General features: G+C 41.5%; 1 protein-coding gene across 6 annotated transcripts in view; it reads left to right on the top strand.

Annotated features, from left to right (window-relative positions):
- TRIM36 (tripartite motif containing 36) overlaps positions 1-25402 on the top strand; it is a 68302-nt gene extending 42900 nt beyond the window's left edge. For 4 of the 6 annotated variants that reach the window (XM_048504225.1, XM_048504224.1, XM_048504226.1 and 1 more), the window contains exons 4-11: positions 9977-10123; positions 14634-14729; positions 15056-15309; positions 15962-16086; positions 17039-17332; positions 18514-18811; positions 21206-21298; positions 23236-25402. In XM_048504225.1, coding sequence (XP_048360182.1) covers positions 9977-10123; positions 14634-14729; positions 15056-15309; positions 15962-16086; positions 17039-17332; positions 18514-18811; positions 21206-21298; positions 23236-23602 — 1674 coding nt within the window. In that variant the 3' untranslated portion in view covers positions 23603-25402. The remainder of the gene's footprint in view (positions 1-9976; positions 10124-14633; positions 14730-15055; positions 15310-15961; positions 16087-17038; positions 17333-18513; positions 18812-21205; positions 21299-23235) is intronic. The other 2 variants (XM_048504228.1, XM_048504227.1) reach the window with 1 other exon arrangement.
- Positions 25403-25620: the final 218 nt, after the last annotated feature.

The following is a 25620-nucleotide window of genomic DNA, read 5'->3' as shown; positions in this document are numbered from 1 at the left end:
CTCTGGTAGCTTCAGGAACTGAATAAAAATAATCCATGTGCAAGTCTGAGTATTCATTTTTAAACCATGCCAGAAAGACTGAAAAGATTTTGCCTTTTCACAACTTTTGAAAAAATGGGTAAATATCACTCACTTCCCATTTTTCATAAATATGGGCAGTTTTTCACAATTCAAACAATTGTGAAAGTTGGATTGAAAGTTCATTATTCTGTATGTTCGAAAGGGGCCTAAGTAATGTGACAGTTGTGATGGTTCCAATAAATATGCCTTGGAATGGAAATGGATGGATGGTCACTGAAGTGAATGTATTGAATTGCATCATAGGTGAGGTTACATTTTTTTTACTCCAGTGTATTCAGTATTCATGTGATCTTATCAGAATTTTTTTAAAACTTCCATCATCTAGCTTTGCTGCTATATTGTAGAAGTATATTGTCTGGATTCCATTAAGATAGTTACAAACTTGTATCCATGTGACAGTCTCCTAAAAATGGCACAATAATGCATATGTTGAAAATAAATGTGTGATAAGCATTATTATTTTATGTGGTAAAATCCACCTCTAGTAAATCCTTATACCAGACAGTAATATTGGAAATGTGAGTAGTTGTTCCTGATATTGATTAGTACCCATCCACAAATTTTGGCTGGGCTTGCTAGATAGATGTCACATAGTTGTTACTAATGCTTTCTCTGTCCCAAATCCCCTGTGCATATCAGAGCACTCAGGAGAGGAGAAAGGGCTGTCTCATGTAGCCCTCTGGGCTTAAAACACTGGCTTTCATTGTGGTAAACACACCCTACTATCTTGTTGACTTTTCTCACCCTTATGATTGCAGTGTCAAAGGACTAGGTAAGTTTACAGAAGGATTTGGAAGAAGAGTATAAGGTAAAAGATGAGCACCCTAACAGCCTTGTAGCATGGACACAAAAAGAGACCATCTATATACTAATATCTAAGGATTTGAGGATACTTAAATCTGGTTACTGGAGTTGTGAATGGGCAAGGCAGATCTTTTTACTGGAAAGGTCCTCAGGTTTGCAAAAAAGGTGATATCTAAAAACTAAAAATCGTTTGGGGAGGGGGTAAAACGCAAAATGATAAATGTAGCACCTGTATCTTTAAGCAATGGATACCTTCTGTGGTTGTTGCTAGGGGACCATAGGTTGTTGCTAGGCAACCATAGTTTTGTCAGTAAAAGGCAGGAGGAAGGGACCAGGCTCTTTCCAGACCTGTCTTAGCCTTTGAGGGAGGACTCATAGGGGCTAGGCCTGATTAGAGTTGACAACTCCAGGTAGGAAAATTCCTGGAGATTTTGCAGTGGAGTCTGAGAAAGGAAGGGTTTGCGGAGGGAAGAAGCCTCAGCTGGATATAGTGCCACAGAGTCCATCCTTCAAAGCAGCCATTTTCTCCAGGGGGCAGATCTCTGTTTTCTGAAGTTTGGTTGAAATGTTGGGAGATCTCCAGGTCCCACCTGGAGGTTGACAACCCTAGGCCTGGCAGCAACTTCTAGCTGACTTGATACCACCTGACTTGCATCACTCAACTGGGCCTGGCTGCTTGCTACTGTTCAGCAGCAGGGATCCTGTGAAAGCCAGTGTGGTATAGCAGTTAGCTTCAAAGTGGGGTGTGGGAGTTCAAAAGTTCAAAAATTGAAAAGTTTTGCAGAAAGGAGGAGGGAATACCTTCCCCACCACAATTTTTCTGGACTTTCTCATTTCTGCTGTTCTCCTTTGCAGTAATTTTCCACGCTGGAAAATTGATTTCAGGAGCATTGGAGACTCCAAGGACTACCAAAAGTGTGTCACACTTCCCGCCTTTTCCATCAGTGGAACAGCACTGCTGGAAGAGGGAGGAGATGACTGTTAATATATGCTAGTGCGTCAATCCTAGGAATCAGATTTGCTAGGATGAGAAAGAACTGTTGTGGTAGAGCAGGGGTAGGGAACCTGCGGCTCTCCAGATGTTCAGGAACTACAATTCCCATCAGCCTCTGTCAGCATGGCCAATTGGCCATGCTGGCTGGGGCTGATGGGAATTGTAGTTCCTGAACATCTGGAGAGCCGCAGGTTCCCTACCCCTGTGGTAGAGGAACAAGGGGAAAGTTCTCGATTCACATAACCATAGTTCCTGGAGCCAATTCAATCTCCTGAAAAATACACTCAGAAAATAATCTACAGTTTTAAGGAGATTTTGTTTCTTTGAATTAGGCAGTGTGAAAACGTGGGTATATGGTTTGAAGATCCAAGTATGTGTATAGATACTACCCCCTTTGAAAGTGTTAGAATTACAAAGTCTTTCAAGGGTGAGTCCATTCAGTTTCTGTAGCTTCTTGGTCTGTGCAGATAGATAAGTCAAGGACTTGTGAGTATGATTTCAGATGAATGGTTGTGGGATATGCATCCAAATCAAGGAGTTCTTAGAGTGGCTGTTGTGGGGTTTCTAGGCTATGTGGTCATAGTCTGGTAGTTTTTACTCCTAATGTTTCTTAGGTTGTGATAACTAGTCATGAAATGTGAAAATTAGTTTTGTTCTCAACACCATCTAAACTAATCTAATTTAATCATCAGCACATCCTGTTTTCCATTTGAGGACTAGAGCTTCAACCTGTGCTCTTGGCCACCATGCTCTGGAATGGCTTCTGTTCTTGAGCACATAGCCTGATGAAGAGTACTGGAGAACTTAAAGTTATGTACTCAGTGATGTGCAGTTTAGTGATGTGCATGGTTCTGTAATTTTAGTGGTCTTAAGCTATTGCACACTTTTTTGCAATCATTCGGAGATTCAGTAGAGTATACAATTCACTTCCTTTGGCTATCTAGCCTGATCTGGGAGGAATTGAATATACCAGAATTTGGAACTTAAAATATGGCAAACTTGTAGGTTTTTCAAGGCAAGAGATGTTCAGAGGTGGTTTGCCGTTTTCTGCCTTTGCGACATGACCCTGTTTACCTTCCTTGGAAGTTTCCCATCCAAATAATTGCCATGGTCCAGACGGTGTGTGACTGGCCCAAAGTCACCCAGTGAGTTTCCATGGTAGAAAGGAGATTTGAACACTTTAACTACTACATGCTGGCAACATGCAGTTCCAAGGCAATCTAGTGTAGTTTATGAACTTTATTAAGGTACTTTTGGGAATTTAACCTTATAATTCATTCACCAATCTATGTGGTGCTTGTACATGCATGCTGCAGAAAGTTGTATTTTGTTTGCTAAGAATGGCATGCATCCAACCATTCAGTTGCTCTTTGCTTTGTCAAAAAGGGGGTGGCACTTCTGACAAGTTTCCCTCTATAATATTTCTGTGAATCTGTTGAGAATGGAATATATCCTTCTGCAACAAAAATTGAGGAGTGAATGGGCTCATTGGGAAGTACTGTTTCTCCAGAAGATTAACTTTCTATCCCTTATGTGATAAAGAGTATACTGTGCTTATTGAAGGATAAAAGTTCAGTGCCCTTCATAGTTTGTGGTCCTCCCTGAGAAGTGAGACTATGCAAAATAAGGGAAATTTGCTGCATTACAAATGCATGTAGTCAAATAATTGTGTTTTCTTGGTAGAAAATGATTGGTTTGGTGTAGGCTTTTATTTGTATTATTTATTTTGAACAGATACCAATGATTGTTTTTTAGTTTTCTTGGCTATAGAGATTATTTGGAAGTGTACTTAAAGAGTAGCCCCCATATGGATTAAAAAATCTACACAATGGTCAGTCATGGCTGCTATTTATGGTAGCCAGTGGTATTTATCCTGTATGTTTTTTTAAATGAAAACAACTCAAAATGGTGTCAATACTGAGGCAATAGTATTAACCATCAGCTCTGTTTGTGGGAGGTGTTGGAGATAAAGGGGAGGGGAAATGAGATTTGTATTTGTGAATCTTTGCTGGTCCCTAGTTTGTAACTTCAGTGAAGGAAAGAAAACATACTCCAAGTGTTAACATATAAGTATTTTTGAGACGACTCTTGGAAACATGATTCTGAGTGGCTGCTTCTGTTTTAGGATAAACCTCTATCACAAGATTTAAGTCAATATCCTATAGGATAAAGAGATTAAAACTTCTTTCTGGCTGCATATCTCACCATTGGGTTGTGTTAGGTTTCTGTGAAACCCACATTACAGTGGTTAAGAAACTTTCCTTACCAATTCAAAAACAGTTCACTCTTTCTTACATTTTTAGTTGCCTGAGAAAGGAGATCTCAAAATCCTCGTGGACACTTTGATGTCTGTTGCTGCTGCACAGCAGTGTCTTAATTTTTTTATTTGTTGTCTGGTGTCCTCATTGACATTATTTTCATCATGGCATGACTCAGAATATTAAAAATGTAGTGTCAAAAATATCCTATAGGGAAAAAGTGAGTGGGAATGAGAATTGTTCTTCCAATGTGAGTCTGTCTAATGAATTCTGAGATTACAGTTTGCCATGCGGAGTACACCTGCCTTTCAGTTTAGTTAAACAAATGAGATTATTTGCTTTCACAGTTTTATTGAGGCTCCATTCCACATTTTCATTTCCTAGTTCGTTAATTATTTGCTTTTAGTTTCCAACATTGAAAAGTTGTGGTTGCTCTATTTTTTACCTTTCTTAAATTCAGTTATTCATTAATTTCATTTTTATCCCATTAATTGTTCATGGAGGTCAAAGCAGCTTACATGATTTTTTCCTCTCATTTAATTTTCACAAAAATCTTGCAGGTTGGTCTGAGAGAGAGAAATCTGTCCAGTGTTGCTCTAATAACAGAGAAGGGATTTGATCTCTGGTCTTTCCTGTCATGTCTGACATGCTAGATATCACATCACATGGAGTCTTGTATTCCGCTTCAAACTAAATAGTTCAGCTGGTTGTGGTGGTTTTTCTGGCTGTGTGGCCGTGGTCTGGTGGATCTTGTTCCTAACGTTTCGCCTGCATCTCTGCAGATGCAGGCAAAACTTTGGGAGCAAAATCCATCAGACCATAGCCACACAGCCCGGAAAACCCACCACAACCAGTTGAATCCGGCCATGAAAGCCTTCGACAATACATTCAATAGTTTAGATCCAGAACCTCCGCAGATGTTGTTCTAGGTATACAGAGATCTTTCCTGTCCACCTTCTTGGTGTAGCTCTCGGAAAAGCTCTCCTGGTATTTAGGGGCAACTCTTTCATGATGTATTGTGCGGCAAAGGGAGATTGGAACCTGTCTGTGACTGGAAATGCCTGCCAATGACCTATCCTTGCAACTGTGAAATAAATAACCAATCTCAGAAAGGACAGAAACCTAAGTTAGTAATTTGATAAGTTCCTGTTCTCATGGAGGCGAAAGACATATTGTCTGGGTGTTCTCCTTCACCAGTTGCAGGAGGCAGGAAAAGCTTTTGTGTCACTTCCTGTAGTGCCTGAGGAGCATTTTCTCCCCAGTATTTTTCCTGCCTCAGCAGGGAGTTCATGGTTTCTTCAGGCTCCTACAGAAACTCTTTGATTCCACTTGTTCGTGAGTCCTTATTTGCCTTTGTTTCACCTTCCTGTCTAGTGATTAGCTATCCCCCTCTCCACTCCTGGGAGAGAAAGAGAAACTATTCTCTGCACGGCTCCCACAGCCACTAAAATGGTGTCGGGCTCATTCTCCCCAGAGAGGGAGATTTTCGCCCCCTCTACAGCTGAGGCCACCAGAGCCCCCCAGGCTCGCAAACTGGCCCCTTCTAATAGTGCGGGAAGCTCCCAGCTTCCCCCCCTCACACAAGATAAGATCGTGTTCGCTTCAAACCACCACAGAGCAATCTGCAGGCAACGTGGCAGTCTCCCACAGCAAAAAATGTCGGCTTTCTCCCATTCGCCACAGAGCGCCTCCCAGGGGCTTGTCTCCACGCGGCAACGTTCAGACAGGCACCTCCAGCTCCCCAAGAGCTATGGAGTGCTCAGAACCTGAAACCAGGCAGCTTTCCCCTGTACCCAGACAGGATCAGGAGGCAGTGAGTGGAGAGAATGGAGAGGAAGAGGGGTCGGCTGACTCTCTTCCAACTTCCACTCCAGTCCTAAATGCCCCGTCCAATGCCTCCTCCTGGCAAAATGCCTCTCCAGAGGAACTGCTTAATCTTTTCAGGAACACCATGCAGGAGGAGATTAGGAAACATCTCTCCCCCAGGGATCATGGACCTCAAGTCTTTACCTCTGAATCCTCTGCCAGAGCCACCCATGACCCCCCATAGGTGACAACATAATGTCAATCAACATCACTTACATCAGTCACGGGACCCCCTGCAATTCCCAGGGGAGGAGGAGGAGGGGGCAGTTCAGAGGTGGAGCTGCAAGGGGCTGGGGTGCGCGCCTTGCACCGGGTGCACACTGGGGGTGGGGGCAGCAAAAATGTCAGGTTTGATTTTTGTATTTTTTAGTGCTTTTCCGTATTGGCCTGCAGGGGGTGCAGTTTTTAGGCTAGCAGCACAAAAATTTCAGGGATCTCCTGATGATACCACCCAAGTTAGGTGAGGTTTGGTTCAGGGGGTCCAAAGTTATGGACTCCCAAAGGGGATGCCCCCATCCCCCATTGTTTCCAATGGGAGCTAATAGAAGATGGGGGCTACACCTTTGAGAGTTCATAACTTTGGACCCCTGAACCAAATTTCAACAAACCTGGCTGGTATCATCCTGATAGTCTCTTAAAGATACCCTGAAATTTTGATGCTTCTAGCCTAGAAACTGTGCCCCCTGCAGGCCAAAAACTGAAAAAACACTAAAAAATACAAAAAAACACAAATGAACATGGGGGGGGGGCGCAAAACTCAAATTTTGCACGGCTCCATTTTCCCTAGCTACTCATCTGGGACAGTTTAATGGAGGAAAGGAAGGAAGGTGACCATCACATCCCAAAGAACGGTTGTGGTACAACCTTGATGTGAGATGTGCTCTGAAAGCTTACATCAGCAGAACAGAGGACATAATGAAAACTGAGAATCTCTTCATAAGTGTGACTCAGCCTAGAGTAGGGACCCAAATGTCTAAAGTGGCAGTTAGTGCTACCATCAGAAACTGCATAGTAGAAGCGTACAAGGCATCCTTGATGCCAATACCGGATGGAATAACTGCCCATTCCATGTGTAGTGCTGCCACCAACACAGCATTTAGAAATCAAGCACCTTTAGAGGAAATATGCAAGGCCGCCACCTGGTCATCAGTTTCCTCTTTCGTACGCCACTATAAAATACACTCCTTTGCTTCTGTCCAGACTGCCTTCGGCAGAAGAGTCCTCGAATATATCATTGGGGACTGGTGAGAACCCACCCGTATTCGAGACACTGCTCTGGGAGGTCCCAGACAAGATGTCCCCTGCCTCCATGAGAATGGTCCATTGGACACTTACCATGAAAGGCCTTTCTCATGGTAGGCCAGGACATCTTGGCCCTCCCTGGTTCTGTATTAGCCCCAGTCATAATTCTAAAGTTACTAGTTATCTATACAGTTCTGTTGTCAGCCTATACCAGGGGTGGGCAATTATTTTTTCCATGGGGCCGCATAAGAAACAGAAAATATTGTGGAGGGCCGGGCCAAAAGGCAGGGGGGCGAGGCGCTTTTGAAAGCCCCGCAGAAGCCGGCAGCCAAGGCAACCGGCTTCTGCGGGGCTTTCAAAGACGCCTCACTCCCCAGCACGGCAGGGGGGGCCAGTCAGGGTCATCCGGCGGGCTGGATGTGGCCCGCGGGCCATATAATGCCCAGGTCTGGTCTATACGTTTAATGTTACTTTGTTACTTCCTGTTCATGTTCCTTCTAACTCCTTGTTTATTGTTGGAGTATCTGCTTGACCAAAACGGTCAAAACGGTTACTGGGGAGAAAATGACTCCTCAGGCTGCTACAGGAAGTGACACAAAAGCTTTTCCTGCCTCCCTGCAACTGGTGAAGGAGAACACCCAGACAAAATGTTCTCCTAGCCTACTGTGAGAAGGACCCTTCACGGTAAGTGTCCAACGGACCGTTTGCTAAACTTTCGGAAGACAATTATTTTAAGTGGTTATTTACTTTTTCTGCTGTAAAAATAACCAGGAATCCTGTAATTGCTAATAATTCCCTCAAATAAATTAACCTTATAAAGTTAAATTTGAGACTCTGTGGGTTTGTGGTTCAAATCTAGTGATAGCATCTCTCAATTCAGTGTACTGGCTAATAATTATAGAAATTGACTATTAATATAATCAAAGTTAAATAGTAAACCTTTTAAGCATGGAAAGACAAAAAACTATTTAATCAGTAATCATTTTTATGTTAAAGTTAATATTTATTGATACTCTGAGGAAAACAAAATATTTTGTGGCATTTAATGTTTCCCAGTGCCTCCATTATTATCTAAGGATTGTTCTCAATGCAATTTATTGTGCAGAGTAAAAAAATATTGAAGCAGATCATTGTAACTTGTTGAAAGGCAAAGGTATATCTACACTTTAACTAGGTAGTTTCCTATGAACAGAGAAGAAAATGTGTTGCCTTGGACAATTACTACTTGGATTTTTGCATGACACTGATCGAAAATATGCTTTCTCATCTTGCTGTTCTGTTTGAAGTCTCACTATACATGAGGTTGTCACCTGCTAGGCTGTATTATTTTTGGAAGGGTAGCTTGGTTTTTTCTTGGACATGCGTGCTGTCACAAGTCAAAGATATCGATCTAATTCTTAAGTACAACCTTATTGCTTGCTGCTATACTAGAAAGTTCTATTGATGTCATGTTAACAGTTGAGCATTTGAAACCAAAAATTTCCTATGAAAATAAGTTTCTTGTGCAAATGCAAGGACTTTTTCCCCTGATGAGGCATTAAACAGCATGGGGGTGTGAGTGGGAAGAGTTGACACCTACTTCTCTATCATGACCAAGGCCCCTTCCGCACACGCAAAATAATGCGTTCTCAAACCACTTTCACAACTGTTTGCAAGTGGATTTTGCTATTCCACACAGCTTCAAAAGAGCACTGAAAGCAGTTTGAAAGTACATTATTCTGCATGTGCGGAATGAGCCCCTGATTGAGATATCAGGCCCGTGTGCTGATTTTTCTGGGCCAAATTCCACATCTGGAGTTTTGAGTCAAATGACACTAGCGACATGTTAGGTTACCTAACTAATAAGTAAACTACTGGATGCTATTAAAGGGATATGTGAACTTCAGCAGGAGGAGTGATATACTTTCCTGTAAGTTTTAGTGATTCATTAACTATACAAAAATTCCCAGAAAAAAGCACTGAATGCCTATATAGCTTGAGTGTTTTCATTTGATGAAAACATTATTTTGGCAAATCCCACCCTTGTAGTATCTTCAGATTCTGAAGGCTTATCAGCTGTATTGTTTGGTCTTTTCTATCAAATGATTTTGAGTCAATTTTTGCCCCTCAGTAAATGAATAGGAGGAAACAGCTATGATTTTTGGGAGTCCATCAAGCTACATCTGACTTGTGGGGACCCCTGATGGAGTTTCCAAGGCAAGAGGCATTCAGAGGTGGTTTGCTATTACCTACTTCTGTGCCATGACCCCGGTATTCCTTGGAGATCTCCCTTCCAAATACTTGTCAGGGTCGACCCTGTTTGGCTTTTGATATCTGATGAGCTCAGGCTATCTTAGGTATCCAGGTCAGGGCTCAGCTATAGTAACTTGTATTAATCCCTAAGATACCATTTGCTTGTGTTTATCATGAAGTAGTCATTTTGCTTGTATTTATTATGGAGTAGTCATAGTTCAGTGTCTTGATTTTTTAAAAATAAAATTTCCATGACATTGTTTGCATATGGTTAGATCCTAGGGTTCTGTTCCTCTAATGGTAGAGCCTGCTGCTGGTATGAGGAATGTATTCTGCTATTGGGAGGCTTTACTGTTAGCTGAAAAGAGTGTGGGATCCAAGTTCTAGTCTATAAAATCAGAGTATGTTAGTACAGATGATAGTATGAACATCATGTTAGTATTTGTACATTTTTGGCAATTTTTGATGTACATTGATGTTCTGTTTTTTCTTTTTTTAGATTTTGATGTGTCCAGAACATGAAATGGAGAGAGTAAATATGTATTGTGAACTATGCAGAAGGCCTGTTTGTCATCTTTGCAAACTGGGGGGCACACATGCAAACCACAGAGTGACTACCATGAGCAGTGCCTACAAAACACTCAAGGTAAATGGGAATATTCTGTTTTTTCCCCCAAAAAAATTGGTAGAAAGAAAACAAACAAAGAAACCTGGATGTAAAAGCAACTTTTATTTATTTTTATTCGATTTAGTACCCCGCTCTCCCCGGCCTAGGCTGGGCTCAGGGCAGCTAACATACATGCTTAAAACACAATCTTAAAAATCAATAACGTGACAATTAAAACATTCCCAGTAAATTCAGTGGTGGTGATTTAACAGCAGCTAACATAAGTCATAATCCAACTCCCACCCTAGCTTAAAATCCTGTGGGTGAGAAAGTGGGGGAACACCAGCTCGGGGACGATGATGACACTACGGACTCAGCATTGTTAATTATAAGCCTGGTGGAATGGTTTAGTCTTCGAGGCCCTGCAGAATTGATTTAAGCCCCACAGGATCCTAATGTTCTCTGGGTGTGAATTCCACCAAATTGGAGCCAGGGATGAAAAGGCCCTGGCTCTGGTGGAAGATAGCCAAATGGCCTTGGGGCTGGAAATCACCAGTAAGTTTCTGTCAGAGGATCAAAGAGTCCTCTGATAGAAACTGTGGGTGATATGGGGTTATGCAGTCCTGAAGATACCATGCTCCCAGACCTCTCAAATCCTTACAGGTTAGTACCAAAACCTTGAAACTGATACAAAATTCAACTGGCAACCTGTGCAGCCAATAGCGCTGCAGGTGTCCCAGTGATCACTCTCATGGCTGCGTTCTAGACCAGCTGCAGTTTCTGGAGCAGTCTCAAGATTAGGCCAGCAGAGAGTGAGTAACAGTACTCTAGCCTGGAGGTGACTGTTGTATGGATTGCTTTGGCCAGATCTCTATGGGACAGATAGGGGGCCAACTACCTGGCCTGATGAAGGTGAAAGAAGGCTGTCCTGGCTGTATTTGTGACCTGGGCCTTCATAGATAAGTACGACTCCAGGATCACGTTCAGGTTCTTTATGGTAGAGGCAGGTGTTAAAGCCTCACTGTCCAAACTTGGCTGTGGGAAACCCCTCTCTGCCCCCCTCCCTTTCCTAGCCATAGGACCTCTGTCTTTGATGGATTTAACTTCAGCCTGCTCTGACGTAACCATTCCACCATGGCCTCCAAACACTGAACCAAGATCTCTGGGGTGGCAGCTGGCTGGCCCTCCATCAACAGGAAAAGTTTGGTGTTATCAGCATACTTGTGACAACCCATCCCAAAGCTCTTCCACAGCTGTGTCAGGGGTTGCATATAGATGTTAAATAATACCAGGGACAGGATTGTTTCCTGGGGTACCCCACAGTTAAGTCAGTGCAATTGCGTCACCAGCTGTCTCTGCTCCCAGAGAAACGAGGCCAACCAGTTTAAGGCTGTTCCTCGCACTCCAGCAGTGGTGAGGTGGTAGGTCAAAAGGTCGTGATAGACCATGTCAAATACTGCAGTGAGATCTAAAAGCACCAGCAGCACTAGCCTGCCTTGATCCAGATGTCAACTAAGCTTGTCTGTGATGGCGATCAGCATGATCTCTGTTCATGGCCAATTAGAAAGCCGGATTAGAACTGATCGAAGGCCAATGTGTCATCCAAGAAGACCTGCAGCTGTTCCCCGACTGCTCTCTCAACTACCTTACCCAGAAACAATAGATTCCAGACAGGGTGGTAGTTAAATAGATCCAAAAGGTCCAAGGAAGGTTTCTTTAAGAGCAATTGTATCACTGCCTCCTTTAGCCTCCCCAGAAAAACTCTCTGTTCAAGGGAGAGATTTATAATTTCAAGCAGGGGGCCTTGTACCTCATCACCACCCGCTTTTACCAGATATGACAAGCACTGACCTAGGGGGCAGTGGTAGGTTTCACAGCTTCCAGTATCTTGTCGACATCAGCCTGTGAGAGTAGACCAAAGTGGTCCAATAATGAACCTGAAAACGGCCAAGGGGCCTCCAGTTCCTTTACTGTATCAAGTGTCACTGGGAGGTCACGATTGAGCTTCAAGACTTTATCCACAAAAAAGCTCGCAAAAGCTTCACAGCCAAGAATCTAATCACTAACATTTTTTGATCTCATAGGAAGGGATGTCAATGACCTAATTACCTTAAACTATTGTGCCCGCCGAGAGTTAGCGGATGCAATGGAGGCCACATAGAATTGCTTCTTCACAGCCTTTACTGCCACCTAATAGGATGTCATAAACGTCCTGTAAAATGTTCTTGTGGCTTCTTTGCGAGCACACCGGCAACCTTGCTCTAGCTGTCTCAGCCCCTGCTTCATTGCCTGCAGCTCCCTAGTATACCAGGGAGTTTGGCGAACACAGGAGTGGAAAGGATGTTGGGGAGTTAACTGTGGCTTCGAAGAGTCAGGCATTCCAGTCCACCAGCTCATCAAGGGAACCACTGTTGGGTCTCGGATTCCACAGAGCATTCTGGAAACCAATTGGATCCATAAGTCTCTGCAGGCAGGCTTAAGCCTGTCGCCTAAGCAGTATGGGGCAGCAGTGTCCATCCAGGCCTTCAGAGCAAAGTGGTCAGGCCACAGCACTTTTTTCAGAGGAAAGTAAATCCACAGTTGTTCCCATGCCAAAGATCAAATTCAGTGTGTGTCCTGCTTGATGTGTGAGTCCATGTTAATCAGGGAGAGTCCCAGTTCTGTCATGCAAGATACTAGGTCCAGTGCTTGAGTAGATGTGGCTGAATCTACATGAATGTTGAAATCCCCCAGAACAATAAGCTTGGAAAACCTCAAGGCCCACTCTGAGACTAGCTGGGATCACTGATCACTTGTATTCAAGCTCATCTTTACCAGTACAGACAGTATCTGTTTCAACTGTATGTAGAGTTGTCTTCTCAGGCTTTGTTCTTGGCCTCAACTAGAAGCAAAGCATCCCTTGAATTGATGAAATATTTGTGCCAAGGAGTGGCTTTGAAAGAAAATGCTAAGCAGTTGGTAGCTGGTCACATCCATTGCTGTGGTTGGATACAGCACCACCAGGGATGTGGTATGGTGATGATGCTGTGAGGGGTAGTAACACTACTACTGGCTTTGTATAGGATGACTGCATAGGCTAGTGGTGATAGGAGACTAGGTTTCTGGCAAACCCTGAGAGCTAGGATCAGCCCTGGTTTTGATTCCTCCAAAATACTGGTTCAATACAAACAGTTGCTTTAGACATACTCAAGCTCTTGGGCATTCCTTATGAAATTTGAAACTTTGAACAGCAGACCCCTCCCCCCAGAAACTCATAGAATTTTTTAAAATTCTGATTAATTTATAAAGTGGTTTGCCACGTAGCAATGAGGACTGCCGTTTGAGAAACAGACTGAAGTCTCTTGGGCATTTGTAACCAGTTGCATTGTTCTTTAGATCCCAGCCATATTTTAAATAGTCATGGCAACTTCCTTTCTGACTGTTTTAGAGTTAAGAAGGTTTCTGCTGCAATAAACAATAGAAATCTACGTACAATGGGTTGGATCCCACTGAAAAGATCTGAGCAGGCAAGGTGGATTTTTTTTGCTGATTCACCCCATTTATGGCACTGTGGCACCCTTTCAGTTTTCCCCTCATGCTGCTTCTGGGGTTCCTTCATCCCCCAGGAGCAATGTCTTGAATAGCATTGCAGGTTGCAGTGGAGAAGGAGGAGGTACGGGAGTCCTGTTTCCATGCATGGCAGTCCTTCTGTGCAGAGGAACTATAGATGGGATCTAATCCATTTATTTCACAACTGGATATAGTTAGTTATTTTATTGGATATTGTCACCCCAAAGGTTGACTTGTAAAATTCTTAGATTTTTTTAATTCATCATAAATTATGTAAGTTTTAACTGTATTGTAGCTCATACCAGTTTATGAAGGTTTTATGATAGATTTGATGAAACACACATTTCAAATACTTGATAGTTTTTATGTATAAAATATATCTTATTCTAGGTTATCTAGTTTTGATGGAAGAAGTTCATAGTTAGTACTCCAACTCCGAGGATGAAAATATTCTTCACTTGTGACACAAGTCAGGTCACAGATGCCTGACCTGACCATCAGTCACACATCTCCCAGTAGCTCCATGCATCTCCAAAGCTATAAGGGGGAAGGACAGACTTCAGCCCCCCACCCCACCCCCTGTGCTGTTTTTGCCAGCAGAAACACCCATAGAGAACATATTTACCCCTTCCTTGAGCTTTATGGTCCCAGAGCACCAAAGCTGATGTTACGTAGCTGTTCTGTGATGGCAAGAAGACCTTTAAGGATTGTGTGAGAACTGATCAAAGAACTGAGCCTGACTTACAAGTTTTTCTCCCCTGAAACACCCCCCCCCCTTTTTGCCTATGTTACCTGAATAGTTATAGCTGTTCCAGTAGCTCTAAAACTGTTGCTGGGCTAGCAGCTCATAGAATTGGTTTGTGTTTTTTCCTATTGATTCATAAGGTGTACTGTAAAAGTAGCAAAGCATGGAGCATTGGAATTCTTATGTATGGATTAACTTAAAATATATAAGTGCAGTTTTATCCCTTCTAATAAATATTCCTTATGTTTATAATAGGAGAAGCTTTCAAAGGACATAGACTACCTCATCAGTAAGGAGAGCCAAGTAAAAAGCCAGATTACTGAACTTGGTCTTTTAATGAAAGAAACGGAGGTAAGAATTTGCTTACTGACATAGCCAAACTTCTTTATGATGCAGCTTTTAAAAGGTAGATACTAATGGTATTCTCTACAAGATAGCATCATGCCAGCAGATGTGGCTTGTATCTGTGTAACCACCAGCTGCATCTGAGGTGAGCCCATGTGGCTCAGTCAGCACCAATGGGACTCAACTTGCCCTTGGTGTGTCTAGCCAAAGGTGACCCTATTTTCTCCTCTCCCCACTTGCCAGCACACCAGCATCCTCAACAGACACTGCATTCAAGAATGTGATATACCCTGATATAATGCATAAATAAACCTGTGTTTATTTTTAAATAGTGCAATGGTGAAAGAGCTAAAGAAGAAGCATCAAGCAGTTTTGATAAGTTGTTTGATGTTTTAGAAGAAAGGAGAGCAACTTCACTAAGGGCTATTGAAGCTTCCAAAATCCTAAGACTGGAGAAACTGCAATCTCAAATAGAAGAGTATCAGGGACTTCTAGAAAATAATGGCCTTGTGGGATATGCCCAAGAAGTTCTCAAAGAAACAGACCAGTCTTGTTTTGTTCAGACAGCAAAACAGCTCCATGAGAGGTATGCAATTTATCTTCTAAAAAGAACTTAGTTATTCTTCAGATCATGCCTAGTATTTACTATGGCTTTGGTGCAAAGCAGTGTGTGTTTGTGGTGTTCCATGTATATTCTATTGTTTTCCTAACTCCTGTCTCCCCAACTGCTCCTGGGACCCTCTGGAATGGTTGACAGTGCACTAAGAGTGGCTGCAGCAGGGCAAAGGAAATTGATGCCCTGAAATGCATCAGTGGAAATGTTTTCTGCTCATCCACGGGTGCTTGGGATTCAGCCATGTGTCTCAAGATTGTGGAACTCTTGTGTAGCTTATTCATTTTAATGGGGTTTTTACAGAAAAGTTTCCATGTGGGCATGTCTTGAATAACCTTCAAAATCTTAATTCAGTAACAGAGTAAACTCTTTCTTCTAATCTCATTGCATTTAATGTACTTAGGAGGGTGTAAATCTGTTTAGGATTGCACCACAAAGTGCTTAATTTACTGTGGTTTCTATTCCATTGTGCCACAGAAAGTTTTTTTTAAAGGCACATTTTGGAATTTATTGCGCAGTGAGTAAGATGAATTTGGCATTTGGCAGCATTGCCAGTTTGAAAGCTCTTTTCTGCTTTTCTGAAATCTTTGTGTATGTCTTGTGAATAAACTTTTCCCATATGCAGAATTCAGAAAGCTACTGAATCTCTGAAGAGCTTCAGACCTGCAGCACAAGCTTCTTTTGAAGATTTTGTTGTTGATGTAACAAGACAACAGGAGGCTCTTACAGACTTGTCTTTTCATTCAAGTGGTAAGTTTATTAGGAAGGATTTTCCTTCATCCTGCACTTACTCCAAAGCATTCTTCAAAAATCTGTTCTAATAACTATAACTTATGGGAATCTCAGTACTAATGACACACATAGGCACAATTATAAATTGGGAAAGTTTGAAGGAAAGAAGATTTTAGGTATCTGAGAAGTAGATTATTGAGTCTCATGATCAGACCAACAATATATGTTTCAGCAGGGTAGCCAAGCTGGTCTGCATTAGAAGAGCTAGATTCATGTCCAGTAGCATCTTAGAGACTAACAGGAGTTTCAGGATGCCAGCTATTGAGAGTCAAAGCTGCCTTCATGAAATTTATGTATGCACCTATGCTGGAGGGTTTTTTCCTTGTCATGAGGAGTGCAATTTATGTGGATTAGTGATGTGACTCCAAGAGGAGAGGCAAGCATTTTGCTTGTTTTCAAAGCTGCCTTCAGAGTCAGTGTGGTGTAGTGGTTAAGAGTGACTCTAATCTGGTTAAGAGTGACTCTAATCTGGAGAACTGGGTTTGATTCCTCACTCTTCCACAGGAGCAGTGGATACTTATCTGGTGAATTGGATTTGTTTCCCCACTCCTACACATGAAGCCTGCTGGGTGACCTTGGGCTAGTCACAGTTCTTCGTAACTCTTTGTCCACCTACCTCATAAGGTGTCCGGTGTGGGGGGAGGAAGGGAAGGGGTTTGTAAGCTGCTTTGAGAAGGGGGTATAAATCCAAAGTTTTCTTCTTACAAGGTGGAAGAAGAATGGTATAAGCAGTGTTGCTGTTGGGGACTGACAGCTTTACTGGCAGGGTAAACTGTACCAGTGTTTCATTCTGTGAAATAAAAGGAATATCCCCTCAAATATATTTAGAATGAATATTCTTTTTTTTTCTTTACTAAATAATTCAACTATCTTTTGAACTCTAAAACTTACTCTTGTATATTTAATTTAGGTCTTGATATACCAGAGATCAATGAGGAACAGTGCAAAATTTATAATAAAGCTTTGATCTGTTGGGATCATCCACAGAGAGCAGGTTCAGCTGATACCTACATCCTTGAATATCGTAAAAGTAATAAAGAAGAGGCAAATCCAGCATGGCAAGAGACTGAAGTTTTCAGCAAGAGCAAAGTTATCTCTGACCTTGACACTAATAGCTGCTATACTTTCAGAGTCAGAGGATATAAAGGATCTATCTGTAGCCCTTGGAGCAGGGAAGTTATCTTGCACACACCACCAGCTCCAGGTATAGTAAGTCATTTAAGCAACTTTTGAACTTTTGTTGTTGAGAGGTTACATTGGTAGAAAAGGACAAGTAAGGAACCCACTTGCAGGACCACTTCATTTCCCCCTGTATCTCCTTTCTTGTATCACTTTCTTTCCTTCTGGCAGCTCTCATGCTCTCTTCCTTCCCAACCTTTCTGTTATTCCTCCCCCCCCCCCCCACACACACACACATTTCTTCAGCTTCATTTATTGTTTGTTTACTTCATTTATATCCCATCTCTCTACAAAGTGGGGACCCAAAGCAGCTTACGTAATTCTGCTCTCTTCTATTTTATCCTTACCACACCCTGCCAAATAGGTTAGGCTGAGAATGTTCAACAGGCCCAAGGTCCCCTCTTTTTCCCCTTTCTGTCTGAGGCATGAGTATTGTAATTAAGAGGGTGCCCTTAGCTGATCTTTAAAGAAACCTATCACTATCTACTGAGCCTTAGAATTTTTATAGTTTTTTTTTTAAATTAGAAACTGGAATTGTGCTCTAAATAGAACTGGAAGCTAGCACAGAAATTGGATGACTAATTTGTCATAGTCTCAATTTGTCACAATTCCACAGGATCTGTAAGATGGAGCTATTCTGCTTGGCCCATGGTTGAGGACAGCATCCGCATATTCCATCATATTTGGCCTTTCTGTCCCTGCCCATTTGATTCCTCTTGTTTTTCCCCACTCATACCCATAGATTTATTTTATGGTGTCATTGAAGTTCTAATAGTACTGGATTTTTAAAAAAATTGTAAGCCATCCTGAGCCCATTGTTGGGGCAGGATGGCATATAAATCAAATAAATAAATACATAAAATCATTCTTCTCATGACTTACCTTTGTTAAAAGATAAGCAGCTGTTTTCTGCTAGTCGTGCAAGTATTGCAGTAATAGTATCTGAGATTTTTTGGTAGTCTGTTACATAAAGTTTTGTGCTACATCCAGTGGCGTAGTGCCAAGGGGGTGGGGTGGGGGTGCGTGACGCACCAAGTGCATGCTGGTGTGGGGGCGTGGCAGGGGTGTGGGGCGCACGTGTGCCCCGGGCACAGTTCCCCTTCGCTATGGCTCTGGCTATGTCTACCAGAAGCGGGAAAGTTTTCATATGAGTTTAATTATAGCTGAAAATTAAATGTAATTCTAACATGCATGTATATTTTTCAGTTTTCAGCTTTCTTTTTGATGACAAATGTGGCTATAACAGTGAGCGTCTCTTGCTGAATGCAAGGAGAAATGCTGTGGAAAACAGGGCTGGATTCCCTCTGCTTTTGGGAGCTGAACGTCTCCAAGCAGGCTGCTATACTACCCTAGATTACATTGTTGGTGACACTGGCATCGTAAAAGGAAAGCATTTTTGGGCTTTCCATGTGGAACCCTATTCATACCTTGTGAAAGTCGGAGTGGCATCTGACTCTAAGATCCAAGAATGGTTCCACAATTCTCGTGATCTCACTAGTCCAAGGTAAGTAATACTGTTGCTTTCTAATTTCCTGATGTCGGAAGATCGTTTTAAACTCCTTTACATTGAGTCAGTTTACATGAACTGGTGCTGTGATTAAAACAATGAGTATTTCCAGATATTGGCATGGATTCAGAAACCATATAAAAGCTTCCACAGACCCAAGAGAGTTTTGGACTTCTATGCCTAAAACAGCAGCCCTCACATGAAATTGTTGTTTTATGCTCTAGCTGAGTTTTTACTTCTGTGTTTTAACTAATAACCTTTATAATTTTTTATTTTGTGAGTTAGCTTACCAAAGATGGCATGAAAGCTTTCCAAATAAATAAACAAACAAATGACCGACTGAATGAACGAACAGACTTGGCACTAGGGGTGTGTGTTTTGCAAAGCAGAACTGAAACCCTCCAGGAACAACATCTTATTGGTGTTTTTTGGTTCCCTTCCCCACAAATGGTGGCAGTTCAAGGGAGTCAAAAAGCAGAATGCCCAAAACCCTGGGGAGAATCCCCTTTCTCCCCTGTCTTTCCCCCTCTCAGAGACCTTGGCCAAGCTTAGTTCTCAGCTCTGTGCCACCTGCTGTCTCCAAGAGCCACATGGACTTGCAGCTGGAAGTTTTCAGGTTTGGGTTTAATAGACCTGAAAAATTTCAAATATCTGGAAAAGACCAACCCGCTTCCCCAACACCTGTATGGGAATTAGACTTTTTTCAGATTTTCAAAAATGTCTGGGTCCATTGAACTCAGACTTCCCTACTTGGCACACATGTAGCGAAAAATGTACTGTTTACTAAAAGATGGAATACTTATAACATTTGATGGTCAATTCTCAGTATATGAATGTGGGGAAAAATATTGGCTTGTAGATATTCTGTCAAATCAGACTTGGGTGGGAATTTTGCTTAACAGCCAGGATTTGTGTTTACAAAATACAAGCTGTATTTTCTGTAAAACACAGCTTGCATTCTGCAAGTATAAGTGACTGCCACTGAATGTCTGTGTCTCATGATTGCGACTCTACTGATATGATAATGCCCTAATTTGCCAGCCAGAATATAAAAAGGGAATTTGTTTTTATTTTGTTGTGTGTGAACAGAGCATGATTGCTCTGATACATATATATTAGTGAACTTTCTTAATTGATATGCTTATAAACAGCGCCCCTCTTGTTGGTTCAGAAAGAATGTTCTGTTAAAAACTGCCTTTCTAAACCCTGTTTTTTTCACTTAGTACTGTTGTTTCTTAATTCTTGCAGTATAAGTAGAACAATACAGAAGGAAGGCATTCCTACCTACAAGAGCCCTCATTCTCTCTGAGTTGTGAAGTTAGTGTAATTTAACTTGCATTTCAGTGCCCTGATTTTTACAACCTTCACTCAAGGGTCCTGTTTTGTTTTAGAAACAGGCTTCAAGAAATTCCCAAGAAAACAGAAGGTCGTAAATAGAAAACTTGTTAGTGATTCAAAAAACATGACCTGTTTCTTAATAGGGGGAAAAACTTTACCAATTATTACATTAAATTTCTGTCTGAAACCATGCACAATGTCTTATTTAATTGCATGCTAATCTAACTTCGAGAAATGTTCCCTTCCCGTATAATTGCAAATTTCTTTTATGCATTCTGAGAATGTTACAGTATGTCTAGGCACCGATAACATCTGAGTACAGATTTGGTGCTGGTAGACATTCTTCAAATGGTACTTGATATAAAGAGAGGCAATATTCAAAAGCACGTGGACTAAAAATACATGCAGTTCAGTTTTTTGTCTGATTGCACAATACTAAATCAGCAATCTGTGCAGATAAGAACGGACCCAACAGCATTGTCAACCTCCATCAGTTTCTTATAATTCTTTATTCACCTGTTCTGGTCAAAACATATGGATTCTCATAAAAATAATTGGTAGAAAAAATGGTGAAAACGTGATGGAAAAAGGTATGAAAGGGAGACATTAAAAAGCCCTCTTATCCTTCTACCATTCTCCTCCTGAAATGATAGCCTCCAGTATAAAAAATTTAGAAAAATATCAATATAAGGCAGAATTACACATTAACTTGCACACCTAGAGGAGGATTGCCATTTTACAGTTGCCTTTGCCTAAAACAATACGTAATCTGCTCATTGTGTTTCCCAAACCTTGACCATAATTACCCTGTTTAGCTGGAAGGAAGGCTAGGTTTTTTTTTCACACATGTGCTTTCAAGAGGAGACAGTCTTAAATCCACATACAAGTCAGAGTTCTATACAGTAATAAAAACCACTTTGACTATAACCCTTTTCTTTAGGGAAATCATCTTACATTAGGGTCACCTTCCATTCGGATAAATATGGCAGTTACTTTGTTCATAGTGTTCCTTTTAATAGCTAGTACAGATAAGTGCCATTTTTATATTTTAAGACTACAGTTGCATGATGCTATGACAGAGAGAAAGATCAGCCATCCAGAAGAAAAAGGACTGAAAGAGGAGAAGGTGGGAAGACAAGAGAAAAGGTGGAGAACTTAAAAAAATCTCTTTAAGTATTTGAAGTAGGGGGAAAGGGGATTTGGGTGAACCCAAACTTTAAAAAAACCCTGAAAAATACCTTGTCAATATTTTTCAGCCTTTCCCCCCTCAAACAAGGAGCAATAAAAAGAAGGTAGAAAAATTGAATCCCTAAAAATGCCAAAATTTTCAGCATTTTTGGTGCCCATTCAGCCTGCAGCCTTTTTCAAAATAGAAAAAACCCTCCCCCTTCCCTTCCTCCCTTACTTGCAGCTTGGCCAAGTCCAACATTGAACTGCTGGCACCACGTCTGAAGTCTATGTGGAGGTTGGAGGTAGGGCCTGTAGTTGAATGCTGGGCTCAGCTTGCCTGGGCCCATCATTCAACTGCACCTGCCTCTGAGCTCCATGTGGGTCTTGGATGCAGCAAGTGGTGTGGATTCAGCTTTGTACCACCTGCTGCCTCCCACACCCATGTGGAGTCTGGAGGCAGGCATACTTTTCTGGTTTGGGTTTAATGACCTGAAAATGTTTGGGAAAAGCCAATATGTAGTGTTGGCTCTTTTTTTTAAAGTTTTTTGAAAATTTCCAGGTCTGATAAACCTAAACCTGAAAAATGCAGATGTTTTTTGCCCAACCCTAATTTGAAGGACAGTCAGAGGAGGGCAGGGAGCTGTTCCTGTTGGCAGCAGAGGATGGGACGCACAATAATAGGTTTAAATTGTCTGGATATAATTACTGTCTGGATATAAGGTAAAAAAGTATAGTGAGAGTTGTTCAACAGTGGAATCAGATACCTAAGGAGATGTGAACTCCCCCTCGCTGGCAGCTCATGCTGCAATTGTATTGGCACCTGGGTGTCACTCTACTGCACAGCTCTCCAACACCGGTATAAGAGCCCCTGTGCTGGTGTAAATGTATTTATTTTATTTATTTGTAAAATTATTGCCCATCACCAAAATTCCTGGACAGGGTACAGTCATAATACACAGAACAATCTTAAAACCATCATAACATCTATATTTAAAACCCTCTCCACCCCGCCACCCCCAGTACATATTCATCTCTTCTCCATAATCCCCTCCCCAACACACTTTAAAAATGGAGTTGGGTCTGTACCAATAGAGTGCTGGAACGATGATAGTAGGTACCAAATTAAAAAAAGAAGTATAGTGGGAAGGGAGAGGCATCACCCAGGAGGGATCAGCCGTATGGCCAGGCAGAGGGTGGCTTTGGTTAGGTGCCTAAACTCTTGCAAAGTCAGTGCCTGGTGGCCCCCACTTTCCAAATCTTGGAAGGCAGTCAAGCCACCAGGAAGCCCCCCCCCCCCCCCCGGTCTATATGGCAGGTCTATATGGGAGGAAGTATTCCTTCGGATATATAGGGCTCAGGCTGTGCAGCACTTTGTGCATCAGTACCAGCACTTTGAATTGGGCCCGGTAGCAAATAGGAAGCCAGTTCAGCTCCCTCAGGATAGGTATTATGTGATGGTGTTCTGAGTTATCTTCCAGTAGTCAAGCTGCTGCGTTCTGCATCAGCTCAAGCTTCAGGGGCAGCCCCACGTAGAGCGTGTTACAATAGTCTAGCCGGGAGGTTACCAGCAGATGGATGACCGTGGCCAGGTCACTCCTGTCTAAGTAAGGGCTGATCTGGCAAACTATCTGGAGAACCTAATAGGTCCTCCTTGCCACAAGGGATTCCAGTGACATATCAAGAATAGCCCCCAGGTCTTGCACCCTATCTTTCCGGGGTAAAACCACCCCTTAGGCTAGTGCAAGTGTCATTTATGCTGGCACTGGGGTCATGTTGCTTCCTGAAGGATTTTGCACACAACCTCCTTAATCAGGGTTGCACTGTTCATGTTCATGCGCCATACTTTGAGAAGTTTGTTGACATTTGTAGCTAATGTTATAGCTTATAAGGAAATTGATGTGTTGTCCTTCTAGATATGAACAAGACAGTGGTCATGACAGTGGGAGCGAAGACATCTTTATTGAGTCCTTGCAGCCTTTCACCTTGGTAACTGTAGGCATGAAGAAGTTTTTTATTCCTAAGGCTTCCCCTGCTCCAGCTGCTCCTAAAGATTCTGTGAGTAGAATTCTTCCCATGCCATCGTGCATAGGAATCTGTCTTGACTATGACAAAGGCAGAGTTGGATTCTATGACGCAGACCGGATGAAGTGTCTTTATGAGCGCCAGGTGGACTGCTCTGGCAAAATGTATCCAGCTTTTGCATTGATGGGGAGTGCAGGAGTTCATCTGGAAGAAACAATTGCAGCAAAATATTTGGACTACCAAGACGAAGACATGTGATGCCCAAAAGTCCATCTTAAACCTAATGTCTTAATTACATCTTATCTCCTAAGTGCTTCGCTGCACCACTGCTCTTGAGTCTTTCTGTTTTTGTTATAATTTCAGATAGAAGTTTCCATCTTTACTAGCTGTGTAGTCACCAAGAACGTCTTTCTTCACTCACTCATTGGTCTGGCTTTTGGTATGCTGTGACCTTGGACGCTGAAGATTTTTTAGAAAACAAACCTTGGGATTAGTAGCCTTGTTGCCTTTTCACAAGCTAGAAACCTGCCTGTCTAATTTAAATTCTTTCCTAGCTGGCACTTCTGACATTCACATTCCATTGTTAAATGGAAATAGGATCCATACAGTGGTGCATTTCTTATGGTGATCTATTATGTATGCTCCTCACTTCAAAAGTAACCTATTTTGTCTACAGTGAGTGACCTGGTGTCTCAGTAAGAGTTCCTAGGGCATCAGTACTGGATAATGTGTTTTTCATCTGTGCAAAGTACATTGTAAATCCATGCTGCAACTCTGAGAGATCTCTATTGAATATGGATTTATGGTGACTTCTAAGGTTGACTTTAAAAAACTGGTATAGCTGTGATTAATAACAAGATTCACATATGTGTCTTCAATACTGTAGGTTATTTCTTCCATACGGTGTATTTAAATAAGTGCAATTTATCTTGAAACATCACCCCTTGATGTTTAAAACTCTGTACATAACAATATTTAGTCTTATGGAGGGATAAAAACACAGGCACAAATGAGCATACATAGTTTTTTTTTAAAAGGGAGATGACCGCAGTATGATGTTGGTTCATTTTATACCATAACTTTGTGTTTTTAAACAAGTCCATAAAAATAATTTTAGTGTGTTCAGAATAAAATGCACTGATAATTAAGTGTGAGAGAATTTGTCTTAAGGTTTTATCATCTGTTAGCTAGAAAGCAATTCATTCATCCCTGTTTAAACTCCATGTAGCTTGTGGGAAATTTTCAAAAGTAGACTGGGAGTGCTACAAGGATAATTTTCTTTTAGAAACAAATGTATGTTTTGTTTTACTAAATACGTCAGAAGAATATTGAACATGTAAGCAGTCTTTCAGAATTTGATAGTCATTCTAGGTCATAAATTTGATAGAGATTCAAGATCATAAACTAAATCATACAGCCCAAAACAGTAATTTTAACTTTTGTTAACTTATTAAATACTGACTTTGCCATAACTTATTTATTGTACAGTGAAATGGTACTCCACTTGAAAGAATCCATGATCATAACGTAATCTTTTAAGTGGCTTTGGACATGTTTGTTATTTCTGTATGATACTTTTACAATTTAAAAATGTGACTTGTGCTGGAACTCCATGAAAGAAGTGGTGCTTGCCCTTCAGTTTCAGGGACCAGAGAAAAGTCTCCACACTGGGCTTTGTAGAAGAGGGTACTGTCGATCCAAACAGAAGACTTTTCCAAGTTCAATTATGCTGAACTACCCAGAAGAGTTTTGTTCTGTGTGTTTTTTAAAACAAGTTTCTACCTAAAGAAAGAGCACTTTATATACAGACTAAGCTAAAACTTGTTAGATCATTTCACCATGTAGCTGCTGTAGTAGCCAACAAATCTCTTTGTGTGACTACTGTGTGATCTGCAAAGCTCGATCCACATGTCTATCATGTCAACAGTTTCCAAAAGAATACTTAAAGCTTTAATACTAACCACAAGGCCTTGTCTGAAAGTATTGTGAAGTTGGAATGTAACTTTCTCAAGACTTATAAAAAAATAAATGTTAAAAATAAAATTGCCTTTATTATTACATTTTTCTTTTATTTCCAGTGTAACAATTTGTCCTCGGTAGTAGTTGACTGATCAGTTGCTAGTATGGACAGACTGATTCCATTTTATTTTCTGGTTGCAGTTCGAAGTGGTAATCTTTATACAAAGATGAAGAAAAGCAGTTATAGCTTTTTTCCCCATATTCTGACAAATGACATTGTGGCATTGTCTCTAGGTGACCGTCACTGTCTTGGCTGA

This window comes from Sphaerodactylus townsendi, linkage group LG07 (genome assembly GCF_021028975.2).
Source record: "Sphaerodactylus townsendi isolate TG3544 linkage group LG07, MPM_Stown_v2.3, whole genome shotgun sequence".
Taxonomy (NCBI): domain Eukaryota; kingdom Metazoa; phylum Chordata; class Lepidosauria; order Squamata; family Sphaerodactylidae; genus Sphaerodactylus; species Sphaerodactylus townsendi.
The sequence above is the reverse complement of the archived record's forward strand: the minus strand, read 5'-3'. Positions and strand labels throughout refer to the sequence as shown.